At 36.9% G+C, this 21,457-nt stretch overlaps 1 protein-coding gene across 2 annotated transcripts in view; it reads left to right on the forward strand.

Annotated features, from left to right (window-relative positions):
- IPMK (inositol polyphosphate multikinase) overlaps positions 1-21,457 on the forward strand; it is a 45,262-nt gene that overhangs the window by 3,135 nt on the left and 20,670 nt on the right. Inside the window, exons 2-3 of one of the 2 annotated variants that reach the window (XM_021073222.1) lie at positions 9,901-9,986; positions 15,991-16,087. In XM_021073222.1, coding sequence (XP_020928881.1) covers positions 9,901-9,986; positions 15,991-16,087 — 183 coding nt within the window. Of the gene's footprint in view, positions 1-9,900; positions 9,996-15,990; positions 16,088-21,457 lie in introns of both variants that reach the window. The other variant, XM_021073221.1, reaches the window with a different exon arrangement.

Consider the following 21,457-nt stretch of genomic DNA (forward strand, 5'->3'; position numbering starts at 1 on the left):
TAAAAATAGGTCTTTTTATATTATTATAGCTAATTAATAGTATAGTTTGGATATCAGATATATTTTATGTTCTTCAGTGAATTCATTTTTTTTTTTTTTTTTTTGCCGTTTCTAGGGCCACTCCCGCGGCATATGGAGGTTCCCAGGTTAGGGGTCTAATCAGAGCTGTAGCCACTGGCCTATGCCAGAGCCACAGCAGCACGGGATCTTAGCCACGTCTGCAACCTACACCACAGCAATGCTGGATCCTTAACCCTCTGAGCAAGGGCAGGGATTGAACCTGCAACCTCATGGTTCCTAGTCGGATTCATTAACCACTGAGCCACAATGGGAACTCCTGAAATCATTTCATCAGAGTTTATTTAAATCTTATTTTAAGAATATAAATATTTGTTTTTTTAAGACTGTAAATTGTACCTGATCTTTAGGGAAAAAACTCAAAACAGTGTAGCAGTACTTTTCCCTATTCTCCCTCTCCCAGTGCAATCACCAACACTGGTAACTACTATTTCTGGTCCCTCCTTTCAAGCCTTTGTTTCTGGGCACATACTTAAACTTGTTAATGTACTTCTGATTTTTTTGTACAAGTATATCAGCATGTTTTTTTCTTTTGTTCTGTGTTCTATAGTATATCATTTTTGTGCTTATGATATACTTTATTCTTTTAAAAACTTGTATTTTATAGTGTGGATATATCATAACTATTCCTCTGGTGATGAATTTTAGATTGTCACCATTTTCTTGCTGTTATAAATAATAAACACTCTTGTACATTTTCATATACCTCACATTTTACAACCTTATCTATAGAAATGTTTCACAAAAGTGTAATCAGTATCAATTTAAATTCCCAAAGCTTGCCAAAGCATAAAATATTTATTTATTTATTTGGATGTACCTGTGGCATGTGGAAGTTCTTGGAGCAGGGATTGAACCTGTGTCACAGTAGCGAGCTGAGCCATTGCTGTGACGGTGTTGGATCCTTAACCCACTACACCACAAGGGAGCTCCAAAAATCTTTTTTGTTTTAGCATTTAACATGTACCATTAATTTATTTCAAAAGTACTTGTGGTTGCCTGATGGGAGGGGGAGGGAGTGAGAGGGATCGGGAGCTTGGGCTTATCAGACACAACCTAGAATAGATTTACAAGGAGATCCTGCTGAATAGCATCGAGAACTATGTCTAGATACTCATGTTGCAACAGAAGAAAGGGTGGGGGAAAAACTGTAATTGCAATGTATACATGTAAGGATAACCTGACCCCCTTGCTGTACAGTGGGAAAATAAAAAAAAAATTAAAAAAAAAGTACTTGGAATTTTAAACAAATAGTTGAAATACGGTATTTGTATCCTAATCTAACTTAGGATGTAGAAATGAGATAGATAGTCTTTGAAGAAAAGAAGAATTTAAACTGACTTTTTTTTGGGAAAAACTCAACTATTTTGGCTTACTGGTATATTAGCTATCTTCTGATAATAATTGACCTAAAGTAATTTCAACTTTACAGAAAAGTTGCAAGAGCAGTACAGGGAACTTAACCTTTTGCCGAATTTGTTTGTCTCTCTCTATATATGTATTATTTATTTTTCCTGAACTATTTGATAATAGGTAGCATACATCAAACTCCTTTACATAGTAAGACCTCAGTGTGTATTTCTTAGTGTACTTTAGTTTTTATTTTTGTAACCATAGCACATTTATCAAATATGGAAAAATTTACAGTGATACAGTGCTTTAATCTGTAGTTCATATTCTAATTTTGTCAGCTGTTCCAGTAATTCCTTTTATTGTATTTGGGGGGGGGGCATAGGATGTAGTCCAGGGTCATTTAGTGCATTTAGTTGTCATGTCTCTTAGAATTCTTTAATTTGTAACTTTTTCAGCCTTTCTTTGTTTTTTATGATACCATTTTTGAAGAGTACAGACTACTTATTTTATAAAATATTGTTTAATTTGCATTTCTTTTTTCTTTTTCCTTTTTTTTTCATGGCCGCACCTGCAGCAAAGGGAAGTTCCCAGGTTTGTGGTCAAATCCAAGCTTCAGCTGAGGCCTAAGCCATAGCCAGAGCAACACCAGATCCGAACCACATCTGACCACATACACCACAGCTCATGGCAACGCCAGATCATTAACCTACTGAGCGACGCCAGAGATCGAACCCATGTCCTCATGGATACTGGTTGGGTTCTTTACCCACTAAGGCACAAAGGGAACTCCTAATTTGGATTTCTGATGGGTTTTTTGATGAAATTCAGGTGCTGTATTTCTGTCTAGAACATCATACAAGTGATTGTCCTTCTTAGGGTATCACATCTGGAAATCCACACTAATCTATCTGCCCATTATTAGGGATACTAATTTGATCATCTGGTCCAAGTGTGGTCTGTCTTCTCTAGTATACAGTTAGTATTTTCCCCCTTACAATAATATGCTGTTTATGAAGAGCTAATTCAAGAGCATAGAGATATCAGGATCCTTGTACTTCACCCCTAGATTAGAAATCTGGTGATGATTCTTGCCTGAAGAAGTCTTTACTGTGATAGTTGAAAAATTGTGATTTTTTACAATTCTACTACTCCCTCTATTTTATTTTGTCCTTTTTTTTTTTTTTTTTTTTTTTGTCTTTTAGAGCCACGCTAGTGGCATATGGAGGTTCCCAGGCTCGGGGTCTAATCAGAGCTGTAGCTGCCATCCTACGCCAGAGCCGCAGCAACACGGGATCCCAGTCATGTCTTCGACATACACCACAGCTCACGGCAATGCCGTATCCTTAATCCACTGAGTGAGGCCAGGGATCAAACTCGCAACCTCATGGTTCCTAGTTGGATTCGGATTAATTTCCACTGCGCCAAGACAGGAACTCCTCCACTCCCTCTATTTTAACAGCATTCTATTTAATAATAGCCCTCCGCTCACAGATACAGAGAGCAAACTAATAGTTACTAGGGGGGAGGGGCAGTGGGGCAGAGCAAAATAGGTGAATGGGATTAAAAGGTATAAACTGCAAGATATAAAATAAGTTACAAGGATATAATATACAACACAGAGAATGTAGTCAATATTTTATAACTTTGGAATATAATCTATGAAAATATCAAAAACTGTTGCACACCTAAAGCTAATACAGTATTATAAATCAGCAATACTTCAATAAAAAGAAATACACATTGTAAACCAACTATACTTCAATAAATTTTAAAAACTAGAAAAAATAACCCCTCATTACTCGTGTGTGTGTGTATATGTTTTGTGATTAGTTTGAAGTCATGGATTCTTTTTTTTTTAATTTGGCATATATCAGGTCAATTTTTTTTTTTACTTCTAATAATACCTGCAAAGATAACCTTGAGTCTTTTTTGCTTTCCCTTTTCAATTTTTTTTCATTTTTTAAAAGTTTCACTGAAGTATGGTTGATTTATAATATTGTGTTAATTTCTGCTGTACAACAAAGTGATCATTTATACATATTCACATATCCATTCTTTTTCAGATTCTTTTCCCATATAACTTACCAGAGAATATTGAGTAGAGTTCCCTTTGCTATACAGCAGGTCTCTGTTGACCATCCATTTCATATACAGTAGTGTGCATATTGCCAATCCCAAACCCTCAAACCCATTGATTTTGTAAAGTGTCATACACCATTACAGAACTTGTTTATTTTCTTGATCAAATTGTCCCAGATTTGCTCAGTGGGAAAACTTCCTTCCTTTCTGTCACAAGCTATTTTTGACTCATCTCATGCCTTCCCTGGTCCCGGCTCTGGAATCAGCCATTTCTCCAAGGAGCCCTGGTTCATTTTCAGTGGGGAATGGTATTTAGAAACCAAGATCTGGGTGCAAGTTTGCTCATTTCTACTGTGGTGTCATTGCTTTCAGGTTTTATCAATGGAAAAGTGTAAATATTTAAGAAATAATAATTGCATACTGATACCTTGTTTCATTCCAGTTCCACAGAGCTCTTTCCCTTTACTCATTCTAAATTTGTGTTTCCCATTTACCTCAATGAAGACCTGACTCCCACCATTATTATAATTAGTAGTAGTAGTCATTATTATGATTTTGCTTAATCCTATAATCTTCAGTATTTCTATACCTATACTGCTGTAGAAAACAAACCTAGAATAAAGAATTCAAGATGAGATTCCCTTTTTCTGAGGGTACGTGTTTGGAAACTTCAAAAATGATTTGGATTGGGATTTTGTTGTTTTTACCTTCACAGTAATATTGTTCATTTGAAATGTAGTTGGTTTAATTTGTTTCTATTTAAATTCAATTCCCATCCTTCAGTGATACATTTTTGAATTCTTATAAAATTAACATGTTTCCCCAAAGTCAAAACTTTATAGAAAGCTATATCAGGAGTGTCACTCTGTTCCCTACCTCTCTACCCCATTTCTCAGCATCCCTTGTAGGTAACCAGTTTCACTGTTTTCTGATACATCCTTTCTGAGTTTCTTGTTTCATAAATAAGCAAATCTCTGTAATTTTTCCCATTTCTCTTTCTTTCTGACACAAAAAGTAGTGTGCTATATATACACTGTTATGTCCTTTGCTTTTGAAAGTTAACATTATATCCTAGAAATGAGTGTGATCAGTTCATAGAATGCTTCCTCATTCCTTTATACAGCTCATTTGTACTCTTGTGCATTTATACCCCACTTCTTTCAGTCAGTTTCCTGAATTTGCTTTTGGACTTTTATTTATTTTCACTGGTTTGTTTATCCTAGCAATAATACCTCACTATCATTATTTAAGCTGGCTTTATAATGTCTTGATGTACAGTAGAATAAACATCCTACTTTTTCAAGATTATTTTGACTATTTCTAGCATTTTCTATTTCCATTTAGATTTTAACTTGTCATTTTCCCAAGAAACCTGGTTTCGTAGTGTAAAGGTTTTACATCAGATTTTCCCTGTGTATTTGATACTACTACAAATTGTATTGCCTTTTGTGTGTGTGTGTGGGAGGGATTTCAAACTTACAAAAAAATTGTAAGTATAGTACAGTAAACTAATAATTGCCATTCATCAGGATTTACCTATTATTAATATTTTGCCACATTTGCTTTAATACTTTCCACATACGGTAATGATTTTCAGACCCCTTTAAGACAAAATTGCATGTATGATGACCCCTTTCCTTTAAATAATAGTGTGGTCTCCTACAAATAACATTTTCTTACCTAACCGTGGTAAAATGATCAAATCCAGAATATGTACCATTTGGCTTTTGCCATTATTCTTGCAATATTCTTTATAGCAGTTTCCCCCATTTAAGACTGTATGTTGCATTTAGTACTTTTGACCCTTTATTTAGTTGCCTGTCAGTCACATGGGGCAGTTTAAAAATTTTTTGTCTTTCATAGCTATGAAGAATATAGGTATATGGATTTTTAGAATATCCTTTAAGTTTATCTAATTATTTCCTCATGATTAGAATCAAATGAATGCATTTTTGGTAAGAATACTTTATGAATTATGTTGTTTTCTTGAAGCATCATATCATAAAGCACAGGATGTCAGTTGCATTACTGGTTATGTAACTTTGACCACCTGGTTAACGATATCTGTCAGATTTTTCCACTGTAAAGTTTCACTTTTCTTATTATAAGTAAATAATATGAGAGGAATATATATTTTTTAGTCTTTTTTATTTTTTTAAGGGCCGCATCCGTGGCGTATGGAGGTTCCCAGGCTAGGGGTCTAATTGGAGCTGTAGCTGCCGGCCTACACCAGAGCCATAGCAACTCGGGATCCGAGCCGCATCTGTGACCTACACCACAGCTCACAGCAATGGTGGATCCTTAACCTGTTGAGCAAGGCCAGGGATCGAACCTGCAACTTTATGTGGTTCCTAGTCGGATTCGTTAACCACTGAGCCATGACGGGAACTCCTGAGAGGAATATTTTGAGACTGTTAAATATCCTATTTCTCATCAAAGGTGTCACCGAATATTATAAGCATCCATTGACAATATATGACCAACTCACTTATTACTGTTTGTTGGAAAATGGTAGTATTTGAACTCTTACTCCTGTTACATTCTTAGTGGGCAGTCTTCTTTAAGGAATGTAGATTTCCCCTCTTTCTTTCTCTTTCTCCTTTAACTAGTAGAGTGGAGTAATGGATTTTTCAAACTTCAGTGCATGGATCTTATCCATTATGTTGCTGCTTATTTTGAGGCTCGAGTTGTCCCAAATTTGGGCAGTGGGAGCTTATTAAAGCTGGCTCCTGGAGTTCCTGTCGTGGCGCAGTGGTTAATGAATCCGACTAGGAACCATGAGGTTGCGGGTTCAATCCCTGGCCTTGCTCAGTGGGTTAAGGATCTGGCGTTGCCATGAGCTGTGGTGTAGATTGCAGATGCAGCTCAGATCCCGTGTTGCTGTGGCTCTGGGGTAGTCTGGCAGCTGCAGCTCCGATTCAACCCCTAGCCTGGGAACCTCCATATGCCGCGGGGGTGGCCCAAGAAATGGCAAAAAGACAAAAAAAAAAAAAAAAAAAGCTGGCTCCTGTGCCTTTTTAATATTTCCTCATATTTTATTTTAAAGCATTTTCTCACTTTGTGGCATAAAAATATGTCCCATGTTCGTCTTGTACTTTCCCTGTCCCAGCCCTAGAAGGAGCCATTATTTTCTTCAATAACCTAGTTCCTTTTGGGGTAAATGGTATTTAAAAACCAAGATCTGGGCAACAGGTATACTCACTGCTCCTTGAGTATGGTTGCTGTTTGTCATTTCAGTAGATTGGATTAAGAAATTAATAGTTTCATATTCTTAAAATTAGAGTTAATATTCATAACCATCATTTAAAACTAATACCACAGGGTTCTTTGCCTCTGTCTTCCCAGAGATCAATATATTTATTCATTTTGAATATTTAAATCAACTTTACATTCCACATAGTCTTGATAAATTATCCTGTATGTGTTGCAGTATTAGGTTTATTGATGTTTCAGTAACACTTCTGTACTGTACATTTGAGATAATTGTCTGTAGTTTTCTTGTAAGTCTTTGTTGAGGTTTTTAAAAATGGAGAGTATACAGGTTTCATAAAGTGGGGAAATATTCTCTACTTTTCTGTTTCTGAAAAAATTTGGTAAGATTGGTATTTTTTTCTGTAAATATTTGATAGTATTTTTTTTTTTTTTTTGTCGTTTCTTGGGCCGCCCCTGCGGCATGTGGAGGTTCCCAGGCTAGGGGTCGAATCAGAGCTGTAGCCTCCAGCCTACTCCAGAGCCACAGCAACGCGGGATCTGAGCCGCATCTGCAACCTACACCACAGCTCACGGCAATGCCGGATGCTTAACCCACTGAGCAAGGCCAGGGATTGAACCCGCAACTTCATGGTTCCTAATAGGATCCGTTAACCACTGAGCCACGATGGGAACTCTGATAGTATTTTCTAATGAATGCATTTTGGCCTACAGTTGTCTCAGGATATTTATTTATTTATTTATTGTCTTTTTGCCATTTCTTGGGCCACCCCCGCGGCATATGGAGGTTCCCAGGCTAGGGGTCTAATCGGAGCTGTAGCCACTGCCCTACTCTAGAGCCACAGCAACGCTGGGCTCCAAGCCGCATCTGCAACCTACACCACAGCTCACGGCAACGCTGGATCCTCAACCCACTGAGCAAGGCCAGGAATTCAAACTGCAACCTCATGGTTCTTAGTCGGATTCGTTAACCACTGAGCCAGGACAGGAACTCCCTCAGGATATTTAAAAACATGAACTCTGTCTCTGGTAGACATAGCACAACTTAAATTTTCTGTTTCTTTGTTAATTTTAACAGTGGAGAGTGAAGTGTGCTATTTTTTGTTTTACTCTGCATAGAGTATAAACCCTTTTCTCTGTTTAGGGTGAAGGGCTGATAAATCATATTCTCCCTAGAATTTAGTTGAGCTGGTTCTGGGCTGCAGTGTTAGATTCAATCCATTTGGTATTGACTCAGCTTTCCAAAATGTTTCCTTTTCTTATGACAGTTTTTTGGCTGTGAGGGATTTGGGTGTAGTATAAGGATACTATTGGCTTACCTTTAGGTCCTGGAATTTATTAACTAGGGCAGTGCTTAGAATTAACATCTTCTCCCTCATGACTTTCTCTGAAAACTTGGAGGGGGTGTTTTGCGTATGGAGTAGTGTGGGAGAATTGCTGGCCCAAGCAATCTGTTTTTGTGTTAGGGTTATTGTCTCTAATCCATCCTGTTATCCCGCACTGTTGTCTGTAGTCTAGCTGATTTCTGCTTGCCTGCTAAAATGTATTTGTCTAAAGGCAGGTTCACCTGTAAATAGACTTGGTGCCTTTCCCAAGGTAGGGAAGCTTCATGGTTCTCTTCTCACTTAGGAATGCTCCATTTCTACCCCTGGAACTCAGTTCATCATCAAGGGCTTCTTTATATCTAACATTCTTCATTAGCCTGTAGAAAATGTCTGTTACCATGGGAGTGAAGGCCTTTCTCGCTCTAATATCCCACCCTTTGGAAACAGTTTTTCTTCAATGACTTTTAACCATATTAGACTACTCCTTGAACTCCTCAAAGCTTTTGACTGCTTACCAAACCAATGTTACTCATGTGGGTTAATGTTGCCATTCCTTCTATTCTGTAACTAGGTCTTAAGACAAATAAACTCCATTGCTGTCTCTTAATACTTTCTGCCTCTGTTGATTAAATTCTGTATTTTAGTCATGATTAAAAATTCCTGACACTTGCCAAAAGAAACAGAAACAAGTGGCATATTTTACCAGTTGTAAATAGCTTTATTCGAGCGTTGTTGTGTTCTAACTAGCATCATTTTATGAAATCTCAATGTTTGAAAGTTCAAGATTTTAACATATAAACTTGGGAATGAGTCTTCATGGCGTAGAGACAGGACCAGTGCTAGTACCTATGTGATGACTTTAGGAAAAGGTTTCCCCTTTGAGTGGGTAGATTATCAAAAGGTAACCCTTCCTGCTCCAGGCTTGGTGCCCGATTTCATCCCCCACTTTTCCCATTGGCTAGGTGCTCTCATACTATCTATATAGTTGTATATAGTGCATGTGTCTGAATCAGGAAAAAATTTTAGTTGCTTTCTTATAACAGATAAGAAAAACTTTAAAGAGTTCACATAGGACTATTGTTACCATATTTTGGTTTGTTTATAAAAGTGGGATCAATTTATGCTACTGCTTTTCACTTGCTTCATAACATCTCCTGGGAGTTCCCATGTGGCTAAGTGGGTTGTCACTGAAGTGCCTCTGCCTTGTCACTGAAGTGCCTCTGCCTTGTCACAGAAGTGGCTTGGGTTGCTGCTGTGGCATGAGTTTAGTCCTTGGCCCAGGAAATTCCACATGCCGTAGGGTGTGGCCAAAAAAAGAAAAAAAAAAAAATTGACATCTCCTGGTTAACGAATCTGACTAGGAACCATGAGGTTGCGGGCTCACTGAGTTAAGGATCTGGCGTTGCCGTGAGCTGTGGTGTAGGTTGCAGATGCGGCTCAGATCCCGAGTTGCTGTGGCTCTGGTGTAGGCCCGCGGCTACAGCTCTGATTAGACTCCTAGCCTGGGAACCTCCATATGCCACAGGAGTGGCCCTAGAAAAAGCAAAAAGACAAAAAAAAAAAAAAAAAAAAAAAAGAATTTCTATAAAACTTTATACATATATTGTATTTATTAGAAAGTCTGAGTAGTGGTTTGAGACAATAAAACCAAGCTATTTAGAATTTGTGTTCTGTTGGTTTGCATGTAACGAGCACTGAAATAGGTTTTTGGTTGAATGTTAAAATTTCTGAAATAAAAAGACACGCTTAAATTTATGAAAGTGATTTATCTGTAACTTCAGGAACAAATCTATCGTATGATGCAAAATACACAATTATTAAAAGCATTTTAAAATATCTGATTGTTATTCTTTAGGTATACTGCAACATCCAGATGGCACAGTTTTGAAACAGTTGCAGCCCCCTCCAAGGGGTCCAAGAGAGCTGGAATTCTATAATATGGTAAGTGAGGTAAGATTTGTTTTGTTGTATTCAAAGTGTTTTTCATAGTTTTCTGATGGTGACTCAGTTAGAAATACATTTGACAGCATGTCCTGGTATACTGTGTATGTGACTGAAACAAAAGCTTCAAGACATAAAACACTTATCTTTACTGATGCAGTCTAGTGTTTTTCTATTTTACTTTAAAAGATCCTTATTTTGATCTACTTAATTGATTTCAATTAATGGATTGTGACCTACATTTTGAAAAACACTTGGCTGAGAGATGCTGTATTTCTCAGAAATGCTCAGTATTTAAATGAGTATTTTTTTTACCACGTGATTTCTTAGAGCCTTCAGTGTGCTGATGGGTACTGTGAAACTCCAAAGGACGGTAGCAGGGAAGGGGTACCCTTAACATCTAATTATACCTATTACTAGGAATACTTTTTAGAACATTCACAATGTTTTCAAACCACCACCTCCATCTAGATACAAAACATTTTCATCACACAAAAGAAAACCCTTTACCTGTTAAGCTACGATGCCCTATTCTTCTTCCCCCTAGTCCCTGCCAAGCACCAGTCTGCTTTCTGTGGACTTACTATTCAGGATATTTCACACAAATGGAGTTTTTGAATATATGACTTTCTGTGTCTAGCCTGTTTTGTTGAGCATAATGTATTTAAGGTTCATAGTTACCTTAGTACTTTATTCCTTTTTATGGCTGAATAGTACTCCATTATACTTATATACCACTTTTTGAAGGACTTTTGGGTTCTTTCCATCTTTTGGCTTTTGTTGATAGTTCTGTTATGAACATTCATATGTAAGTATTTGTTTGAGTACCTATTTCTAATTCTCTCTTTTTTTTTCTTTTTTTTTTTGTCTTTTTGCTTTTTCTAGGGCCGCTCCCATGGCATATGGAGGTTCCCAGGCTAGGGGTCGAATCAGAGCCATAGCCACTGGCCTACACCAGAGCCACAGCAACACAGGATCCGAGCTGCGTCTGCGACCTACACACGGCTCATGGCAATGTCACATCCTTAACCCACTGAGCAAGGCCAGGGATCGAACCCGAAACCTCATGGTTCCTACTCAGATTCGTTAACCACTGTGCCGTGACGGGAACTCCATCTTTTCACTTTTCTTGTTAGTGTCCTTTAAAGCATAGACTTTTGGTGTCATATTTAAGGTCATGAAGGTTAATGCTTTTGTTTTCTTCTAAGAATTTTATAACTCTAGTTCTTAAATTTAGGTACAAGTAAAACAAAACAAAAAAACAACTCATACTATTCTAAATACTTTACCAATATTAACTCATTTAATAGCAACCTGTAAGCTGGGTATTGTTATTAACCTCATTTTATATACATGCACACTAAAGCATAATTAATTTAAATAATTTGGCCAAGGTCATTCAGATAATTAATGATGGCTCTAGGGTTTGGACATAGGCAGCCTGACTAGAGTATGCTTTTAACTGTTAACACTGCTTCTTTGAGGAGAGTATTTTATGTTATTCTGTAAAAGTCTTACACATAATTTATTGTATTTATTCTAGATATCTTATTTTTTTGCTTATTATAAACAGTATTTTTTTTTGAGTCCTAATATATAAGAATAAAATGATTCTTTTTTTTTTTGGCTTTCTTTTTTAATGGCCACACCCATGGCATATGGAAGTTCCCAGGCTAGAGGTGGAATCAGAGCTGTAACCGCCAGCCTGTGCCAAAGCCACAGCACTTCAGAATCTGAGCCTTGTCTGTGACCTATACCACAGCCTTTGGCAACACCAGATCCTTAACCCACTGAGGGAGGCCAGGGATCAAACCCACATCCTCATGGTTACTAGTTGGATATGTTACTGCTGAGCCACAACGGGAACTCCAGAAAAAGATTCTTATATTTAAGAATGAAATAGATTTTGTATAGTATTCTTACATATAGTAATCTTGCCAGACTCTTATCGTATTTATTTTAGATCTCTAACACTTCTAATAGTTTTCCCTATAGATAGTTCTATCTTCTATGATGAGAGGTTTTGTTGGTCTTTTTCTTTTTCCTTTTTTTTTTCTTTTTCTTTTTTTGGCTGTCTGGAGGCACAATGGAGTTCTTGGGCTAGGGATCAGGTCCAAGTTATAGCTGCTACCTGAGCCACAGCTGCAGCCGGGCTGGGGATTGAACCTTTGTTTCAGTGCTCCAAGATGCCAACGAGTGCTCCCACTGCCTCAGAATCCACATGCTCCTGTCAGGGACTTCTAGTTCAGTGCTGAATTGAAGCAATGGTGGGGGCATCTTCCTCTCATTTAGCAGAAGTGCTTCTAACATTACTCCATTGTATGACTGTAAGTTTTTGAGAAGTATTTCTTCCCAGGTTAAGGAACTTGCTTTCTGTGTGAGTCGAGATTCTGTCAAGGAATCTTTACAAAGGTGTGGTCAGAATTTAAGGCCACCTGCCAGAGATATGCTGTACCATCCCTGGGCTTGATCAGACAAGGAGAGGGTGTGGTTACTGGAACTTTATGAGAAGACCTGAACTGATAAGGAGGGAACTAGAGAACAAAATAACTGACCTCTACTCTTCTGCCCTCCATTCTCTTGTACCAGTAAGAAACAATGGCAAGAAGGCAGGGAACCCCTGATGATTCAGATCAGCTTCTTGGGGAGGGGGAAGATATACAATATCCTTTCTATTTTTAAGAATTCAAAATACATTGGGTATTGGATATTTTTCAGCGCCCATTTCTTTATCTACTGAAATGGTCATATGAGTTTCCTTTTTTAGACTTTTAGTGTGATAAATACCATAGTAGATTTCTAACATTACCTTTCATTTTCAAAATAAAACCTACTTGGACTTTTAAAAAATAAATAAATATGTGTTACTAGATTTTTGTTTGCTGGTGTTTTAAGATTTTTTCCAGCTATGCTCATAAGTAAGATTGAACTAGTATTTTATTCACATAGTATCCTTTTCTTTGTTGTTGTTGTTGTCTTTTGTCTTTAGGGCCACACCTGTGGCATATGGAGGTTCCCAGGCTAGGGGCTGAATAGGAGCTGTAGCCGCTGACCTATCCAAGGGATCTGAGCCACGTCTGCCACCTACACCACAGCTCATGGCAAGTCCATATCCTTAACCCACTGAGTGAAGCCAGGGATCGAACCTGCATCCTTATGGATGCTAGTCAGATTCAGTTTCCCTGAGCCATGACTAGAACTCCCTTTTCTGGTTTTGATAATAAGTTTCTTTCAATTTTATAAAATGAGAGATTTCTTTTTCTTCTTTATGGCAGAATTTGTATCAAATAAGGATTTTGTTCCTTAAAGGGTTGTTAGAATTTACCTATAAATTCATCAGAGCAGCCTGTAGATTGTCTGTCTCTTTTTCTTTCTTCTTTTCCTCCTTTGCATCCTTCCCATCTTTTTTTTATTCTCATTCCTTTTTGGGAAAAGGATGTATTTTTTAACTAATAGTTCGGTTTCTTAAATGCTTTGATTTTTTTTTTCCTTTGTTAATGTGATGATAAAATATAGACTATAGTTTTATGTATTTAATAACCTGACAAAATTCATCCTAGGATGCTAGTCTAGTTATGAACTCCCTTTTTATTCCTAGTAAGTACTGTTTTTGTGGGGTTGTTTTTTGTTTGTTTTGTTTCTTTTCTCTTTTTCTCTCTCAGCTTGGTGAACACCATTCTTTTTTCTTTCTTTCCTTTTTTTTTTTTTTTTTTTTTTTGCTGTTTAGGGCCACACCTACTGCATATGGAGGTTCCTAGGCTAGGGGTTCAATAGGAGCCATAGCTGCCAGCCTACGCCATAGCCACAACAACACGGGATCTGAGCCGTGTCTGTGGCCTACACAACAGCTCAGGGCAACACTGGGTCCTTAACCCACTGAGTGAGGCCAGGGATCAAACCTGCAACCTCATGGTTCCTGGTCAGATTCATTTCTGCTGCACCACTATAGGAATTCCGAACAGCATTCTCTGTTTACTCTCTGTTTCAGTATAATAGCTCTGTCCTTATCTATGCCTGGTTCCTAAGTTCAGAGAACTTTGGTTCAAGTGTTCAGAGTGGACCTGTCTGAGCCCAAACATCACTGCTCAGCTTAACACTTTGGGTTTCCTCTTTATTTTAGATACCTATAAATTTCCTTTTTAATCTTGGGACCCCAGCTATGCAGCTAAGAAAATATCATATTTTATCCTACCTTTCTATGTAGAAAGTTTTTTAGGTTTTCTTGTTTGCATGTTGCAGTAATTACCAGTCTTCTACTTAAAAAAAAAAATATTTAAAAAGAAGAGAAATTTTATTTTTCTACTCTCCCAGTTCTTTTATTGTTTCATTTATAAATATATCATGGACTTCTTCAGGTAAGTATGTAGAGATATACTTGGTTCCTCCATCTCCTTAGGTCATCATGAACACTCTTTACCCTCACTGTCATTGTGCCAGGAGGAGAGGGATGAAAAGGTCACTCTACTCTCGTAATTACCTTGGCCCAGAAGTGACTAATATCACTTCTGCTCACATTTCAGTAGGGTAAGCTGGGAAATACAATATGTCACATGGATATTTGGTGAGTTTCTGCCATACTTGAGTTTATTCTGTAGAATTATGTTGTAACTACTAGGTATGAATATGGTTTGATGTAGATAATTAAAATTCTGAGATTGAGATTTAATAAACATTTTACATGAGTAAACTTTAAATGGTTTTGGATAATTAGGTAGAGAGAGCTATTTGGTGAGAGTTAATGGATAAGATATCTTGCAAGGTGTTTTTTATACAAAAATATTTTCTTCTAGGAAAAGAATTGAGAATCTAGTTCTAGAATATCTGGGCATTTCTAGTATTTGCAAGAATTATTACTGGTTATAAATCAAAAAGTTAAATGAGCAATAGTTAGACTTAATAGTTAGAATTAAATAATTCTAGAATTAAATAATTCTAACTATTTGACTTAATAGTTAGAATTAAATAATTAAATAATAGTTAGAATTAAATAATGCTTTTTACAAAGGAAAAAAATCACAGTTTCCTTACATATATAAAATAAATACATGGGAAAGATTTTGTTAAACTCATTAGTTAATATGGAGCTGGGCAGATGTTAAAAGTGATTCAAAAGAGAAGTCAAAGAAGCATAAATTTATATGGCATAAGACAAGTTGAAGTGTATATAACAACGCTATAAACTCTTCCCTTCCATGGGGTTTGGAGGGAAGTCAGTTGAACCTCCTTTGGCCAGAAAATATTGACATGTCTATCAAAAAATTCTTTTGCCAATGAGATCCTGCTGCATAGCATAGGGAACTACGTCTAGTCACTTATGATGGAACATGATGGAGGATAATGTGAGAAAAAGAATGTATATGTATGACTGGGTCACTTTGCTGCACAGTAGAAATTGACAGAGCACTGTAAATCAGCCATAATGGAAACAATAAAAATCATAAAAAAAAGAATTCTTTTGCATTTGCTAAGAGTTACCTATAACTTACTTTGTTGTGAAATAGTTCAAGGACAGTGAAAAGCTAGATTTAGATAACCAAGAAGACTGTGCTCCAAGTAATATGTAGTTTTTCATTGGAAACATAGTAATTTTAAAAAATTTATTTATTTTGCTTATTCCAGGTTTGCTTCCAATGAAGACTCATACCAGATAAATTATAATTCATCAGTGCTGTTTTGTTTTGTCTTTAGGGCTGCACCCACAGCATATGAAGGCTAGGGGTCGAATTTGAGCCATACCTGCCCACCTATACCACAGCCACGGCAACAGCAGATCCGAGCTGTATCTGTGACCTACACTGCAGCTTGCAGCAACACTGAATCCTTTAACCCACTGAGCAAAGGCCAGGGATTGAACCCCCATCCTCGTGGATACTAGTCAAGTTCTTAACCAACTGAGCCACAATAGGAATTCCTAGCAGTAATATTTTATTTGAGAAATGTAAGGGGTAGTTATAAAGCATTATAAAAAACTAATGTGCGCATGTTATATTTCTTTTTGTTTCAGGTTTATGCTGCTGACTGTACCGACAGTGTTCTTTTAGAGCTACGAAAATATTTGCCAAAATATTACGGCATCTGGTCACCTCCCACTGCACCAAATGGTAATCTTTTCTTTAAAATCCATTTTTTTAGTCTTAATTCATGAGAATTGCTTTTTAAAAGGCTTAAATAAGGTAAGCCTAGTATTATAAAAATAGGATATATGCATTTTTCTTTCTACTCTCTTCTTCGTTAAAGAAAACTTATTAATACTTCTGTTTTTCATAATCAGTTTTTCCTAAATGGCATATACAAATTAATGACTAATCACTTACAAATGAATGAAAAAAAGTATATATATTAGTACTTAATAGTGTATTAATTTACAGATGTTCTTTTTTCCAAACATAATTTCTTTGTGTAATTTCCTATCTTCTGTCTCACTCCTTCATCCCCACCTCCATGCCTTCAATATTAGTCTTTTAAAAAAATAGTGGTAAGTTTTAAGTCAGAGGACAAAATGAACTATGTAGGGCACAGCATTTCTCTCTTAATATCAATACTTGAAGCAGTATTTGCCACATTAAGGCCTTTGACAGAGCAGACAGAATTCAGGCTGGTAGCATGACTGCTTAACGATTGAAGAGGTTCATGAGTAAGGGAAGAGTTTCAGACTTGAGAGAGTTTAAGAATAACCCATAGGTACAAAGGGTGGGGGAAAAAATGTAATTGTAATGTATACATGTAAGGATAACCTGACCCCCTTGCTGTACAGTGGGAAAAAAAAAAAAAGAATAACCCATAGGCTTGTTAAAATGAACTTTTTTTTTTGTCTTTTGACTTTTTAGAGCCACACCCACAGCATATGGAGGTTCCCAGGCTAGGGATCTGATCGGAGCTGTTGCTGCTGGCCTACGCCACAGCCATATAGCAATGTCAGATCCTTAACCCACTGAATGAGGGCAGGGATTGAACCTACAACCTCATGGTTCCCAGTTGGATTCATTTCTGCTGCGCTGCAACGGGAACTCTCTAAAATGAAAATTAATAGGCTCGACTCCCAGACATTTTGATTATGCAGATCTTTGTTGGAGTTAGTGATTGTTAAGTAAAAGCTTCAAGTTTTTTGAATGAAGATAGTACTTGAACAACATTTTGAAAACAGGAAGAGAAGGGGCCTCCAGTTTGAGCTTGTTCTTTCCCTCAGTTCTTTGTCTTCCTTCTATTCCTTTACTACTGTGCAAAATTTCATTAATAGGGAATCCTGGTACCTCCCCATGAGTATCCTCAGTGGCTCCCAGGGTATTTAGGATACATGGGGAGAAAAATGAGCTTTGCTCTTCTCTACTCTTCCCTTTCCCTACCCCTTCCTTCTTTTCTTTTCTTTTTTTTTTTAAATTGTCTTTTAGCCTCAGTCATATGATTTGAATCCACATCTCTGGCCTCAATTAACATATGGTGTAAATTATTTCAAAAATCGTCATGATGACTTTTGCTTTATAAAATTTCCATTGTAATGTAAGACATCTAGAGTCCAATTAAGTTTGCTGATTGCTCTTTAATTTAGAGCAAATCATTACTCCTCAGAAAAGTGAAAGATTAGCAAAGGTTAATCTGAGGCTAGATTAGACATCTAGATAGTTAAATGCTCTGTTTAAAAAATTGTTTAGAAGGGATAGAATAACTGAGCAAACAGCACTATTATTTTGAAAAGTAGAGTATACAGGAAGAATTTGGGTAAAAAAAGAAATAGTTAAAAGTAACATTTTTATAGTTTAGGATTACTAGCACATGATTTAAAAATAAAAGTCTTACTAGAAATTAATACCTTTCTGGTTTTCAATACCAAGTAATCTTGAGGGACACCTGTGTTAATGTATAAAAGCAGTAACTTTGTTTTTTTGTTTTTGTTTTTTTCTTTTTTGGCCACACCCATGGCATGCGGAAGTTCCCAAACCAAGGATCTAACCTATGCCATAGCAGTGGCAACCAGTGGCACCGAAGAGCAGTAACTTTGAAGTAAAAAAACTTGACTTCTACATTGGTTATTTCCAAATTTTATAAACTTGGCTAACTCTTTAATGTTTTTGAGCTCTATCTTTTCTTTTTGATGTTTTTTTAGGGCCGTACCAGTGGCATATGGAAGTTCCCAGGCTAGGGGTCGAATCAGAGCTACAGCTGCCCTGCCTATACCATAGCCACAGCAATGCCAAATCCGAGCCATGTCTGTGACCCATACCACAACTCCCAACAATGCCTGGTCCTTAACCCACTGAGCAGGACCAGGGCTCAAACCAGTGTCCTCATGGATACACTAGTCTGGTTTGTTACCACTGAGCCACAAGGGGAACTCCTACCTTTTTTTCTGTAAGTTAAAAATAATATCACATAGAGTATGAAAATGCATGTTATTTTATGTGAGAATGCTTTGTAAACTAGGCTTTCTTGAACATAAATGGAGTATTGGTGCTACTGAAATGAGAAGGTGAAGTGTGGAAAAATGAGAGAAAAAAAGAAAATGTAAATAGAAGGGGAAATGTGAACAGGGAATAGGAAGTAATACATGTTTAGAGTGCTCTTGTAATACCAACAATTGCCTCGGTATTTCCTATGCCTTTCCAGTTTTTTAGCTCCAGAAGGGATTAGATAAAATTGTTGTACCATGAAAATTGTTTAGCTTTGACTGTGACAGAGTTCATGGAATCATCTTTCTGCTTTTATCATTTTGATTGTAAATGAAACAAATGAAAGATGGGAAACTCTTTGACATCTTTAGCCCAGAGTATCCTGAAGACAAATATTTTCTTAAATTTTAGTAGAATACTATTGTTTGCATTACTGTATTTTACATAGTATTCAACTAATGACATAATTTCTTTCCCAGCCTTTTTTTCTCTTTTTATTTGAGCATCTTTTCTTATGTGCTCAAAGTAGAGTTTTATACAGCTTTGTATAATTCTTATAATCCAAAGTAATAAAATGTAGAAAGTACTGCCAATTTTTCTTCAAATAGGTTCGAGCAGGCTTTTTCTCCTTTGGGGAGATTCAGAAATGAAGATGGTAGGCAGTACCTGGATATGGTGGAGATGAGAATGATGAAACTTGGAACCCAAATGCTAGTGATTCCATCAGAATTTTTTGTCCTAAATATAACTTCTAAGACTTTAAGAAAGTAATTTTGCTATCTATAATTTGTATACACAAATACATGTATGCATATATGTGTGTATATGCAAAAATCTGTCTTTACTTATAAGTTATATCAAATAGTCATAATTATTTTCCAAATATCATGTTAATATAGTTTATTTCTTTGACCTTGGTCAAAATGAACCTAAACTATTCCATATAGAACATTTTCTTATTCTTAGTCCATCAGATTTTTGGGGTGAGTTTTATTTTTTGCTTTTTTGGGCCTCACCTGCAGCATGTGGAAGTTCCCAGGCCAGGGGTTAAGCTGGAGCTGCTGCTGCTGGCCTACACCATAACCACAGCAACATCAGATCTGAGCCAAGTCTGTGATCTACACCACAGCTCATGGCAAGACTGGATCCTTAACGCACTGAGCAAGGCCAGGGATCCAACCCACAACCTCATGTTCCTAGTCAATTTGTTTTTGCTGCGCCACGACGGGAACTCCGGATTTTTCGAGTGAGTTTTAGAATGTATTTTTTGTTCCCTAGAGATTGAAAAATACTGCTCCACTCTATGCCCAGAGGGGCTTAGCTGAAAAAGTGTGCCTGTTATCCAGTCTATAGCATTGCCTTACAAATGAGGCTCTTCTGCAGTAAAATGCCTTTGATCATTTAAATTATTAAATCTCCAGATTGACCTACTTTGAATTAAGCTTTCTTTTACTAAAATAATTTGCTAATAGCTTTTTTTTCAGAGAGACTTGGTATTAAGATTTATTTCTAGTGATGATAAACCTATAAAATTAGTATAGGAGTTCTCTTGTGGCTCATCTGGTTAAGGATCCAGGTGAGTCACTGCATCGGCTCCTGTCACTGCTGTGGCACACGTTCAATCCCTGGCCTGGCAACTTGCTCATCCTGTGGGTGTGGCCAAAAAAGAAAAAAACATCAGTATAGATCTCAGTGTTCAGGTCATGGCTCATTTTACTTTCCATGGCAAGCTGCTAGATATATAACATCATATTCTTTTTTTATTTTGGGTTGTCTTTTTTGGCTGTGCCTGCGCCATGAGGAGGTTCCCCAGCCAGGGATTGAACTCAAGCCACAGCAGGGAAACAATGCCAAATCCTTAGCTACTAGGCTACTAGGGAACTCCTTTTTGTTTAAAACTACATCTCTAAAGCAGATTTTGTTTTTTTTTAATAACTTGGAGGGAAAGAGAAATGAGAATATCAAAATATTTTCACTTAAAAAAAAATCAAGGCCAGAGAACTAAAAGGATACACTAAGCCAACTTTCAGTAGGCCTTTAAGGATTATTAATTTAAGGCTAATAATCAGTAATTTAGCCGTTATTTGTAATTCCAGTCATATAAAATATATCAAGAAACTGAAAGTAAGATAAAGCAAAACACATTTGCTTAGTCAAAATAAATGTCAGGTAGAACCAACGAGCCTCAGGTCTGTTTACTGAAGGAATGACTCAATTTATTACAGAGTGAGGAAGTCCAAGACCAAAGTCCTGGGCAGTAGGAATGAGAAGGGCAAATTCATTCATTCAGCAAACATCTGTTGCATTCCTGCCATAAAAAGAGTTTGCATGTATTTTTCTGGTTCCCAAGAGAAGGAGAAAATAAGGGTTTCATTTCAGATTGGCAAAGTCTCTACTCTAGCTTTTGTCATTCGTCTTATTAAAAAAGTTTATTGTTTGTTTTTAATCACTACCGAATATACTTATACTACTTACCAAGTGTAAATAAAAAATAACTGTACACTGAACTACGGATGCTCTGATAGCTAGTTTACTGTCTCTATACTCCAATATATAGCCTTACCTGAGTAAGACTTTTAGGGTTTCTTGAGTTATGGAAGTTGATGATAAATTGATGAATACTAATGATTTAGTGTTTTAAGATTCAATTAGTCTTTTCTGATATTTGAAATATAAACCCTGTTACTGAAGTTTTTATTCAGCTATGGGGGTGGGGGGTGGATCTGTTTCCTTCCCTTTTTGCTCAAGGTAGTTGGAAATGGGAGGAGAGACTCTAGGGGACCTTCCTAATCTTCTCTCCCCTCCTGTGGTTCTTTTAAAGCATGAAGTAGGTGGGTTCCAGTTCTTTCAGGATATTTCCACTTGTCTCACTGCCTTTCACTGTCAGCAGTTTCTTGGTTGTGTCCTGACCTTTAATTTTCTCTTATCCTGTTGAAGATGTCTGTCCGTGAGAACCTTGTTTAAAATGTGGCACGCTCTTTGTTTTTGCCAGTGCCGATCTTTTTGGCTGCAGTTCATTTTTTGTCACTCGACTTCACCTAGTTCTACACAGTTTTAATCCTCCCACTCCCCATCTTCCTTTGACTA

This window comes from Sus scrofa, chromosome 14 (genome assembly GCF_000003025.6).
Source record: "Sus scrofa isolate TJ Tabasco breed Duroc chromosome 14, Sscrofa11.1, whole genome shotgun sequence".
In the NCBI taxonomy this organism is placed as follows: Eukaryota; Metazoa; Chordata; class Mammalia; order Artiodactyla; family Suidae; genus Sus; species Sus scrofa.